The following is a 12,756-nucleotide window of genomic DNA, read 5'->3' on the forward strand; positions in this document are numbered from 1 at the left end:
CATGTGCATGTCTAGCCCTATGCTGTTTGTTGCTATCTGAGCTTGTAGTATTTGTTTATCACTATCAGCAATGACATTAGCGAATACGATTTTTATGTTGAAAACACACATCAAAGGGATATAACTTGTGAATGAAAAAAAAATTTTCTTAACATTTTCTTACATAAGTTTGTTATTTGCCAAGGTGTTATTAAAACTAAGAATAAGTTGAATGGGCAAAAAGAAAGGGATTATCGCTGCATGTGGGTACTTATGAAGGTGAACTCTGTGTTAATCATGCTAATGATGGGGACCATTTAAGCTGTCTGGTGGGCTTGTGATAAGTTTGTCAGTGCCTAATATAGCAAGTTCATATTTATTTACATTCTGACTTTATGTAAGGGATACAGCAATAAATAAAGGGGGGGGGGGGGGGTAAGACATAGTATTGTATAAAAAAAATTGGGGAGGGGAGGAACATCAGAGGACTGCCTTGAAATAAATATGTGTGGTGAAATTGTTAATACTTTTTTTATGTGTGTGTGTAACATCTTGAGAATGTGTTCATGTCATTTACTGGTCAACCAGATACAAACCATGGTCACGATGTAATGTCAGTCTCAAATACTGAGTCAGTCACAAACATTAAGCTGTTAACTTAATAACAGTGTTACTTTATTCAAGAGTCTAATTTTCACATCCTTGACTCGAAACTCCCAAGTTCTTGTAGAGTGATTTTATCAAATCTCAGTAGGGTGATTTTAATTTACAAATTATATAATCTTTACAAGATGTATTAATTAGTATGAAGCGAAGATATTATACGTTGTGATTTTCATAGGAAAGCCTGAAAGAAGTTATTTATTATGTCTTTTTTTTTTTTTTTTTTTAGAGAAAAGAAAAACATTTTTAAAGAGGGAAAAATTATTTTCTTAAAATCAGTTTCCATTAACTAATTGTCGGCACCTTATATTTAAAACAATTGTTAATTAAAAGAATAATACTACTTAAGAGGCTTGCATGCCATTTTTCTTTCTTTCTTTTTTTTTTTTTCTAAGTGTTTCACAAAATCATATTCCAATAATGCTGTACTTTGAAGTGTTTAGGTTTACTTTTTCCTTTATTGCAACTATTTATATTTAACTTTTGAAAATATCTTCTTTTTTTTTTTTTAAACAAGGCAATAACTGTCACAGTGACAGTGATTACCAAGGTGCTGTTAATGGAGAAGTTAAAGCCCCTTTACAAAATGAAGAAGAAATGGAGGAAGGTAATGAAGACTTGCTCATCCACTAGAATTATTAATGCATTTAATTCTTGGGTTTTTTTTTTTTTGTTTGTTAAATTCATGTGTAGATTTGATGAAAGGATATAATCTATTGAAGAATCTTATTTTCTTGTATTATTGTAGATGAGAGCAGAGCAGAGGCAACATTCCAGTTTGTAGTTGAAAATTTTAGTAAGCTTGAAGAATCTGTTCTCAGTCCTCCATGTATGGTCAGAAATCTTCCTTGGTAAAAATATTTCCATTGTTGTACTGAATAGACATAGTTCACAAAGAATGCTTGCTATTATTGACTTTTGAAATTGAAAAAAAAAATAATTTCTGGTTCAATTTTTGTTTTCACCAATAAATTTAGTTGATAGCTGATGTGAATAAGTTCATTTAGTATATTGTTTAAAAATAAAAATTCTAGAAGTTTTTTAGTAATATATTGGGGTATCGGTAAGGACTTTTTGCAATGAAGCATAGTAAATTTTAAAATAAAATGATGCTTGTTTTTTTGTTTTTTGTTTTTTTTTTTAATAGCATTAACAAGAGACAGCTAAACAAGCTAGATTTATACAACTAGATTTATTTAGCATAAAGCTAAAAAGAAAATGGAATAAAGTTTTGTTATGGTAAAATTAAAGAATTATTAGTGTTTAGGGGAAATTATTTACAAAGGCGAAAGTAATTAAGAGCAACACTTGGTGAAAAGGAAAACAAAATAGTTCACTTTTTAAAAATTTGCTCTTTTTTTGGTATTGATGATGTTTGGTTTAAATTGTATCAAATTTATAATCAAAGAGCTTATCTCTAACAATCATGTTTCAATTAAGTATCATTTCCATACAAGAATGTCTTTTCATTTTATTAATTTAAAAACTCATTTATGTTTTAAGGAAAATAATGGCTATGCCACGAAAAAATCATGCAGAAAGACAGAAGAGCCTCGGCTTTTTTCTTCAGTGCAATGGAGAGTCCGAGTCAACATCTTGGTCTTGTCAAGCTTCCGCGGATTTAAAAATGTTGAAATGGGATTCTGAAGGGGAACCTTGCAAAAGATGTAAGAAATTATAATATAAAAAAACAATTGTCATTGATAAAGCAGTTTTTTTTAGTGTGCACATTGTTTCCAGCTAGTTATATTTCTTTTTGTTCATATCTGCAACAGCCATTCAGCATTTGTTCTATCATAAAGAAAACGATTGGGGATTCAGTCACTTCATGGCATGGCAAGTAAGTTGGTTTAGCTTATTTCAATTCATACTTATCGTAGTATTTAAAAACCTAAATTTGTTACGCTTTTATGACAGTAACTTAAGATTGTCTGGAATACATAGTTGACAAATGCCTTTAATGTGTGGGGAATCAATGAAATAATCAGAATATTTTTTTTAATAACATAGTAATTCTTATGTTATTCTGTGATTTCTTAATATAAAAAAGATCCCTTCAACAAACAAACAAAAAAATTTTTAGTTGAAAACATTTCAATCTAAAGAATTACACATGAATAGTATAGGTGCTGTTATTTTTCTTTTTTTTTTTTTATAGGAAGTTCTTGATCCGTCTGCTGGTTTTATTAAAGATGACAAAATTATTCTTGAAGTACATGTTACAGCAGATGCTCCACATGGAGTCAGGTTAGTGTTTATACTAAAACTCTTTAACTTTGTCAGTTTACATTGTATTTTTACAATTCAATTTTTTTTCTTTAACTACCAGTGACATTTCTTTTAATGCTCTCTTTACAGCTGGGACTCCAAAAAACATACTGGTTATGTTGGACTAAAAAACCAGGGAGCAACATGCTACATGAACTCATTATTACAAACCTTATTTTTCACTAACAAATTAAGACGGGTAATAATTGTTTTGCTTTTTTAACAGTTCTATAATGGCTGCTTTTATTTTAAAATCTTAAAAGCTGAAATAATTCTTTCATTTATCATTCAGGTTGTTTTTTTTAACATGAGCTCATGATAACTTCCATTTCAGGCAGTTTATCTTATGCCAACTGAAAGTGATGACAGTACAAGAAGTGTCCCGCTAGCACTTCAACGAGTTTTTTATGAGTTGCAGTTTTCAGACAAACCAGTTGGGACAAAGAAACTAACAAGATCATTTGGGTTTGTTTGTGAAATTCTTTAACATTTTGGGTAACAATATTTGGTGAGATTCCATCTAGTCTTTATTTATTTATTTTCACTTAAATGATATAAATAATTATATTTCAGATGGGAGACTCTGGACTCCTTCATGCAGCATGATGTTCAGGAGCTTTGTCGTGTGGTGAGCTTAATATCCATTATATATATATATATATATATTTATATATAGTCTATATATAATGATATAACACTAATTTTTGTAGTCAATTTAGCTTTAGGATTTTTTTGACTGCTGAAGCTAGTACATACCTACTGTTATGCATTTTAGCCAAATAGACTGGAAAAATAAAACATTCATTCTGCTTTTCTGTTATGCCAAATTCCAACCAAAAAAAAATGTGTCCCCTTTATTTTCATTATCTTTTTTTTTAATAATAATGAAAAAAAATTTTTTTTATTGTTTTCCATTTCCTTCCTGTGTGTGTTCACAGTGCCATTCCCTAAGTACTTTCCTTAGAGAAAATGTATATTTAGTTCTAGAATGTTTTACAGTGTGATTATAGTTTGTCTTCATCATTTTTTTATTTTTACTAAATTTAATCTAAGCCACCATCATCCTGTATGTTACCATTGATTCTAAAAACAAAAACTGAGTAGGAACAAATGGAACCTTGTATAATTCTATTTTAAGTATCTATTTAATGTAGTCAATATTTTTTGTTTCTATATCTTCCTAAAATTTCTATTCACATTTTGTTATCTGATGTAGTTGCTAGATAACATGGAAAGCAAAATGAAAGGCACTTGTGTGGAAGGGACTATTCCAAAGTTGTTTGAAGGGAAAATGTTGGTAAGTTTGTACAAATTCTATTGTCAAATGCTTATTTGCATTTTACTTATCATATATATATAACTGAATGGTTAAAGCTTTAAAATAATGTTAAAGAAACCTTTTTGATGCAAGTCTTGAAAAAATTGTATTTTCTGTTTCTAGTCTTACATAAAATGCAAGCATGTGGAATATGATTCTAAAAGAGAGGAAACATTCTTTGATATTCAGTTGAACATAAAGGGGAAGAAAAGTGGTAAGTAAAAACCTCAGTGGACTTTATATCAGAATCCAGCTTGAACTCTTTCTCTCCCTAATTATTTCCATGCTCTGGTGTAATCATCCATTTGTCATACAGTGCCATGTTATGGTTTCACTTCAATAACCTTTTTGTTTCAGAAAATGGTATATTTAGTAGTAATTTTGGATTATGAACAAATCACTTAAAGACTAGATTTAGGAAATATTTTATGATTAAATGAAAAATATTTTTTATGATATTTTTCCATATTTGCACAAAACTTTATGAATAAAATCTTTAAAAACACTGAAGATAAAAATCTTGAGAGCTTTTCTAATGTAAGCCTCATTGAAAAGTTTTAAGCAATTAACAAGCAGTAGAAAAAAGAATAGAAACAAAGCTTATCTTATCCATTTATCTGAAAATTACGGGTTTAGCTCCCTTTCTGCTATATAAAACAAAATTAATTAATTAGTACTAAATGATTAACTAATTGGTCAATTTTTGGATTGATTGTTGTATTGTCATCGACTATGAATAATTATGCAAAATTTCAACTCAACCAAGAATGGGAAGTGAGTGAAAAAAACGTCATAATGTAATAAGGGGATTAAATCCACATATATATCCATATCTCTCATTAAGTAGCATTTATTCCCCTTTTTCCAATATAAAACAAAATAATTAATCACCAATAATTAATGAACTTATATTTTTGGTTGTTTTTTTTATTGATTCATGTCTTGTCTGGTTCATTGAATATTTGTGCAAAGTTTTAACTTGATCTGAGAATGGGAAATGGGAGAAAAAAACATGTTCATAATTTTTAACAGACAGAAAAGTGAGTTATAAAACTTATGTTTGAAAGCATCTACATTAATGTGAAAAAAATGGCCATTTAAAGTTGACACTGTTGTTCCTGAGAAAAAGAGTTGAGATCTTGTTTTCAAAGATTTTTGTATCCTAAACTTTTTTTTTTATTTGTCTCAATTTTGTTTACAAATTAAACTCAGACTTAAATAGATTTGATTTTTGGGTTTTGATATTTTCTGTTTGTAGTTGTTGAATCTTTCAAAGAGTACTGTACAGTAGAGACACTTGATGGTGATAATAAATATGATGCAGGAGAATATGGTTTACAGGTCAGTTTGTTTTACTACATTAATTAGTAGCTTAAAAGAAACAAAGACTGAAAACAACTTGGTTTTCTTTATAATGTGACCTTAGAGATTGTCTTTATCGAATTGCTGAAAATATTTTGGAATGCTTTGCTTTTAATTTTGTATCTATTTGAAAGAAAACAATGTAAATTTTTTTCTACTTTACTTTTAAATTTAACACATTATAAAATCCTTTTCTTATTTGAGTTTTTTATTGCTGTTTCTGATTGTGATCTTATAAGCACAAAACATGATATTAGCTTTCATATCTTGTACTACTACCTACATTCTATAGATCTACATATTAAAGTATACATAAAGTACTTGTCAGTGCTGCCTTGGATTAGAGAGTGTGTGGGATTATGGAGTGTCAGGCTATCAAAAGTCAACTTATGTGACTTAGAATTCTAATGATTAATTTGTCTATGTTCTATATTTTTAGGAATCTGAGAAAGGTGTTATTTTTCTGTCATTTCCTCCTGTGTTACATCTTCATCTGATGCGCTTCATGTATGACCCAGTAACAGATGCTAATATAAAAATTAATGATAGGTAAGTCCTTCTTCTAAATGCCAGCTTTAAATAGAGAATTTATAAATATCTTTATTTTTTAACCTGCCAATTGAAATCTTTCCTTTAGGTTTGAATTTCCAGAAAGGTTAGTTTTGGATGAGTTCCTTCAAAAGAAAGAAAAAACATCAGCTACATATCTCTTGCATGCAGTACTTGTTCATAGTGGAGATAATCATGGAGGACATTATGTTGTCTATATTAATCCTAAAGGAGATGGAAAAGTGAGTGTGTTACATTTTTGTTTGTCTTTCAAATCTTTCAGAGAATACTAATTGTTGGGAAAAGGTAAACTGATCATTTTCACCATTTTTAAAAATAATTTATGTATTGATTGACAGAAAATGAATATATTATTGAGTTTATTTTCAATAATAACTTATTAATTGATGTTATTGGACATAATTTTTCTGCGCATCCAGAACGGTCAGATTTTCACCAGGTTTTTATGTGACGTCACACAAACCTTTTAATTTAATCTGTTGACTTACTGTATATGGAAAACCACATAGTAATGTTTACAATCTAGTAAAATAAATTGATATAGGTCTATCCAGTTAGATCTAGATGCTTGAGTAACCATGGCATTGTGTATTTTCTCGCCTGACCACTTAACACACACAAACACTATCGTTTGGTTGTCTTGTCATGACCTACTACACGTAGCCTTGACTAGCCTTACACTGCCCAGTTTGTTAGCTTTTTTTGTGACAGGGAGGGGTTTAGATGAAAATGTTACTTTTTTTTTCTTAAGTTCGTTATCCTAATACTTATGGATTGTACCATTAGCTATGGAATAGGCCATTACTAAGCCTAACAGCTACTGTAAGAATGAACCAATATTATTGGTTAGATTAGATCTAGTTTTTGTTTTTTCAGATGTTAAGCATTTACTGTCTTTGAGGACTACCTTTTAAGTGGATGGGGTTAATTCATTTATTTGTTTAAGTAAATGTATTCAATTTAATTAAATTTATAAATATATAACTACAATAGTATTCGTTAAAACTATAGTTTATTAGTTCTGTAACTGTAAATATTTTCTGTCGTCATTTGAAAGTGGTGCAAATTTGATGATGATGTAGTATCTCGGTGTACAAAGTCAGAAGCTATTGACCACAATTTTGGCGGTCAGGATGAAGACCTTACCGTCAGACACTGTACAAATGCTTACATGTTGGTGTATATACGTGAAAGTGATTTGAGTAAGTTTGACATCTGTTATTGCATATATGTAATCTCTATATCACATTCATATGTGGGCCATAGTTATTCATTTTTACCTACTGGTTTTTCTTACTTAATTTTTTATTTAATACTCTTTACTCTTGAGTTCCTGACACATTCTTAGACAAGCAATGTATTACTTACTAACAGTGGAAATGTCTGCCAAAGTGAATTAAATTTCTTTAGTATTTTTTAAATATATTTTACAAATGAAGAAAATAGAAATTAGAATGTATAATTCATGCTAAATCAATTATGAGACAAATAATGTCTTTGTCACATGACTCCAACATATGTATTTGTTTTCAAAATATACGTGTCACAGCTAGGTCATTTTCTTCTTTTTCAAACCTTCTTTTTTTTTTGTGAATGGTAGTAACAGTTAGGCTTTTTAAATCAACATAGTTGTACTGTATATTTTATTTAAATTTTTGTTATCTTAATGTTTAGGTGAAATCCTAGAACCTGTGAGTGAGAAAGATATTCCTGATTCTTTAACTGCAAGATTAAATGAAGAAAGGTATTTTTTTTTTAATAGCAAAAGTTGTAATTGTATAAAAGGGAACCATAGCACATATTACAGTTTGAGTTTGTCATTCATTTGTTTGTATATCTCTTGTTGTTTTTTTTATTTTTGTGTGAGAATTCCATGAAGATTTTGTATCTCTCAACAAATACATTGTCCTACATATTTCAGAAAGTTAGAAGCTCTTAAACGGAAGGAAAGAACAGAGGCTCATCTCTATATGAATGTGCATGTATTGACAGAGGACCATTTCTGTGGTCACCAAGGAAATGATTTATTTGATACAGAGAAAGTGAACTATAGGTAGTATTTTATTGCAACTTCAAATAAAATTGATCATGTTATAATTGTTTTTTAAATTACCTTTTATGTTACTTTTTTTTTTAGAAGTTTTAAAGTCAAGAAAACTTCAACACTTGCAGAATTTATGGACATTCTGGCTGAGAATTTGGTAAGTCTACTTAGTTATATTGAGTCGAATGTTTACTTTTTGTAAGTAAAGCAAAAAGAATTAGCTTTCTATATAAGTGAAATGATGTTATTGATTGAATAAATTAAACACTTCTAATTGGGTTTGCAGAAATATCCTGTCCAACAAATAAGGCCATGGCCTTTTCACTGTCGACAAAATCAAACATTCAGACCAACAATTCTTGACCTTGAGGCGGACTTCAACAAACAAGTAAGAGATTTTGAAATACTGAATTTGCTTTGGTTAGCATTGCATTAGTGAGAATATAAATGTCACAGCAAGTTTCTTTGTTGTTAGTAATCAAATATGTTTAGATCTGGCCTACTCAGGGCAATCGCAGACACAGAGCCTTGCATAGTTTACTATTGTTTATAATAAAGAATACTCCAAGAATGTGAACTGCATAAACATCGATTTGCCCCTGCTCTTAAAACAAGTACAATTAGTTACCTTTAGATTCAGTTTAAATTCCTTCCTTTAGTAGTGTTTTTAACTTGACCATGTATAATTATTTTATTTCTTAAGGTCTCAGAGCTTTCCGAGCAGGAAAACCCTTGGGTCATCTTTGTGGAAACCCTCACTCCAGAAAGTGGTTTGCAGGAGTTACCACCATTTGATAAAGATAGTATGTATTTGTAGCAAAGTCATAAATTATTATATTAAAAACTTAGATATGGAGTGGTAGAAGGATTAAACACTTTGGTATGGAGTGGTAGAAGGTTAAATTTATATGCTGTTGATTAGATGATTTCAAGCTCATATCTAGTGAAGAGAGAGTTATACTGTAGTCTTCCCAACTTAAGTAAGTACTAGCAGTGCTTTTTTTTTTTTTTTTTTTTTTTCTCCAGTAGCTGGTACTCAGTGATGGATTGCGTAACATTTAACCAGTAATAAATTAATATTAAACGTTAAAATGCAAGAAAAGTAATAATTTTTTTCCACCCCTTGAAAAGGTGCTGGTAGGCTGTACTGGTGCGCACTGTCACAAAAAAGCACTGGGTTCTAGATAGAAAATCTAGTGCAAGTTTGTGGTTAATTAAGTCACCCTGGTTAGCTATTGATGACAGGAACTTAACTCTTGGACCTCAGTGTCTAATAGGAAACTTCACTTTTACTTAAAAATCTAAAACCATTTCGCATGATTGACATGTAATCTAGATTTACTATTTGTGATCGAAGCTTCTTTGATTACTTTTGTTTATTTATGTTCTGCTCATGTAATAGCAATGTTTGATAGATTCATCTACATCAGTGGTCTTCAAAACTAGAGTAATTTCATGAAAATGGAGGTCAAAAAAGAAAGAAAAAACTAAAGGTTTTCTGAAACAAAATGTTTAGCCATATTTAAAAATGAAAAAAAAATTCACAATGTCAGCCAAAAGAAAAACTTTGCATTTAATTATCTTTCCATGGGTATTATTGAATTGCCACAGGGTAAACAAATGCCCATGTGTTTACTTTGAATGACAATTTTCAAATAAGACTGGAACTAAGTCAGCTTGAGACTTTATAAGTTTTATAAAGAAGGGAAATCCAGAAATGTGTATAATCAGGCAACATCTTTTTGCTAGAAATTTTAGCCTACAAATTCATTCATCTTTAACTCTCATTATAAAAACTGTAAATAAAATATAGGCCCAAGTAGAAAATGGACATGTCTTTCAACAAATGATTAGCAACATGTTTGACCCTTATTGTACACTGACACTGGCTTTTGAAAGGGAATCTTCTTGCTTGTTTTGTTGAGCTCTTTAATGCAATTTTGGAATTATTTTATTTTTGGAGAGGAGAAACAGGAAGATCCGTCCATTTGCTATGATTTAAAGATTTGTTTTGACATGGGAGCCATCTTAACCATTTCACCACTAAGCAGTTGTAAGAAACTATCTACCCCATCCCTAAGAGAAGGGATATAACTCTGTATCAGCTAATTTAAAAAATCGATTTTTTTACTAAATTCACAGAAAAAAACTAATAACACTTAACCAAAACCTTCTTTTTATAATAGAAAAAATAAACCTAGGGTTAAGCATCATGTTTGAAGGCCTACAGAGCTCAAAAACATTAAAATATCAAGTCATATTTAGTTGCCTTCCAATCTCCCGTTTCACTAGATCTAACATATTCAATACTGGATCTAGCATCAATTTTTTATTTATTTTCACTACTATCGGTCTTAAATGGTTCTAAAACACTTACCCCAATCATTATATCCTTATTCTACAGCTTAAACATCATTAATATTCCCATTAAAATCTTATTCTATTAAAGCCTAAACATAAGCCTAAATATGTTCCATTTTGAAGGCTAGCAAAAAAAAAACGTAATTTTCAAAAAAATCGTAAAAATCCAATCTAACATGCTGCAGAGTCAAAATAAGCACCTAAAAATAGCATCACTATCGCTCTTCTAGGTCAGAGTTAGTAAAGGTATAAATAGTTTTAAAAACTAGCAGTGCGTGCGTAAACGAAACAACCCAAAATCGGCGACTCCCGGCGACTCTAGTTGTCAACCAGTAGAGGCGACTCCCGGCAACTCTAGTTGTCAAAGGGTTAAGCAAATGAATGAAATGAACCTGCAAAAAATTAACTATCTGTTGTGACAGCATGAAAATAATAAATATTTGGTATTTTATTTAAATTTGTCTTCTGCATGTCTTTGTCCAGGAGGTGGGTGGGGGCGGTGGGTCAAAAATAGCTTGAAGACCACTGATGTATGTGTTAAACAATCTACATCTAATTTCATAACTGCACATTATGTTCTATATGCCATTTATGTTTGTATACTTCTTCTTCTTCATCGTTCTCATTGTTATGTTGGAGTGTTCATATGACTAGACCAATACATGAGATGAACTGCGCAGTGGTTTCCAAATCAGGGAGCTCTCCATATAGTTTTCTTTCTATTGGGGTGATTTGGGGCCAATGTCTTATACAGGCCTCTGGGTAGAGAGAGCAGTTTTGGAGGACGTGGTCAGCATTTTCTGGTGATACTCCACATGGGCAGATTTCACTGGTTCCAATTTTGAGCTTCCGGAACATGTGTTGTCGCATTCTGTTGTGTCCGGTCCTGAGTCGAAAGATTAGACGTTGGTCTTGTCGGGATAGCTTATAGTAAGCATCATCTTTCTTGTGATTTGGATGGGAGCTCGTCCATTTCTCATTTATTTTATCTACAATTAATTTCTTCATTTCTTCTGGATAGAGTGCAGAGTTTACTTGTGAGTTTGTTCTCCCACTCTTGGCGAGTGTGTCAGCCTTCTCATTTCCTGCTAGTTGTATGTGAGCTGGTATCCATTGAATAACAGTTTTTTTGCTGTTGTGGTTGAGCTTTGTGAGTGCTGTTCTGAGGTTTTTAATATAAGGGGAATCAGAGTTTTGCAGGCTTTGGAGGGTTGTTTTTGCGTCTGTTAGAAAGACAATCTGACTGTGAGGGGAACTTGGATGATTTGCTAGCATGGTAGCAGCTAGTGCTAGTGCTTCCCTTTCTGCTCTGTGACTGTCAGAGAGCTCTCCAGTTGCAAAGGATTTTTCTAGTTTTCCTCCATCTGGCCATTCGATAAGTATTCCAGCTCCTCCATTTGTGGTGGCTTTATGGGATGAGCCATCCGTGTAAACTCTGATCCACTGATTGCTAGGGTAATTGGTATGTAGAAAACAGTTCACTATTTCCTTGAGCTCTGTTGGTCTGTAATCAGATTTTCTTTTTATGTTTTCAATATGGTCCCTTATAGTAGGAAGAGGGTTTTCGTCCCAGGGTGGAGATTCATTTTAGTGTATCGAGGATTCCAGAGTAATTTTTTCAAGTTGGTGTTTCTTTTTTAGGTTTAGAGATTCCTGTATGAAATTGGTCCTTTTGAGACGTTTTTTTGTGCCAGTTTTGTGGATTTTTGTTCAGAGTGGGTGCCTCTCCAAGGTTTCCAATTTAGTGAATTGGGAAAGGATTTTTATTTCTCTTCTTTCATCCAGAGAGATCAGGGCAGCGGTTTCCTCCATAGCTCTTATGGGTGTTGTTTTGATTGCTCCTGTCATTATCCTTAGACCAATATTTTGAACCTTGTCTATTTTTCTTAGGTTGGTTTGGGCTGCTGAGCCCCATGCTGTGGCACCATATTCTAGTACAGGTCTTACATAACTGGTATAGGTCTTTTTCAGGATGTTGTGATTAGCTCCCCAATCTGTGCCAGCTAATTTTTTCAAGAGGGATAGTCTCTGGATGCCTTTACTCTGTGTTTTATCTATTTGGTTTTTCCAGGTTAGTCTCGGGTCATAGGTGACTCCAAGATAAGTAGGGCTGTCATTTTTTCTAAAGCTTCCTTATCTAATGTTAATTTTATTGTTTGTTGTTTTGTTGACAGTGAGAATATGGTATATG

At 31.5% G+C, this 12,756-nt stretch overlaps 1 protein-coding gene across 2 annotated transcripts in view; it reads left to right on the top strand.

The window, feature by feature from the left end:
* LOC106054731 (ubiquitin carboxyl-terminal hydrolase 7-like) overlaps positions 1–12,756 on the top strand; it is a 31,910-nt gene that overhangs the window by 5,483 nt on the left and 13,671 nt on the right. For both annotated transcript variants that reach the window (XM_056020861.1, XM_013210727.2), the window contains exons 2-20: positions 1,160–1,249; positions 1,391–1,493; positions 2,146–2,309; positions 2,418–2,482; positions 2,801–2,889; positions 3,001–3,109; positions 3,245–3,375; positions 3,484–3,538; positions 4,127–4,207; positions 4,352–4,442; positions 5,487–5,569; positions 6,030–6,139; positions 6,228–6,381; positions 7,218–7,362; positions 7,835–7,904; positions 8,082–8,213; positions 8,298–8,361; positions 8,491–8,592; positions 8,908–9,007. In XM_056020861.1, the coding sequence (XP_055876836.1) occupies positions 1,160–1,249; positions 1,391–1,493; positions 2,146–2,309; positions 2,418–2,482; positions 2,801–2,889; positions 3,001–3,109; positions 3,245–3,375; positions 3,484–3,538; positions 4,127–4,207; positions 4,352–4,442; positions 5,487–5,569; positions 6,030–6,139; positions 6,228–6,381; positions 7,218–7,362; positions 7,835–7,904; positions 8,082–8,213; positions 8,298–8,361; positions 8,491–8,592; positions 8,908–9,007 (1,938 nt within the window). The remainder of the gene's footprint in view (positions 1–1,159; positions 1,250–1,390; positions 1,494–2,145; positions 2,310–2,417; positions 2,483–2,800; positions 2,890–3,000; positions 3,110–3,244; positions 3,376–3,483; positions 3,539–4,126; positions 4,208–4,351; positions 4,443–5,486; positions 5,570–6,029; positions 6,140–6,227; positions 6,382–7,217; positions 7,363–7,834; positions 7,905–8,081; positions 8,214–8,297; positions 8,362–8,490; positions 8,593–8,907; positions 9,008–12,756) is intronic.

This window comes from Biomphalaria glabrata, chromosome 2 (genome assembly GCF_947242115.1).
Source record: "Biomphalaria glabrata chromosome 2, xgBioGlab47.1, whole genome shotgun sequence".
In the NCBI taxonomy this organism is placed as follows: Eukaryota; Metazoa; Mollusca; class Gastropoda; family Planorbidae; genus Biomphalaria; species Biomphalaria glabrata.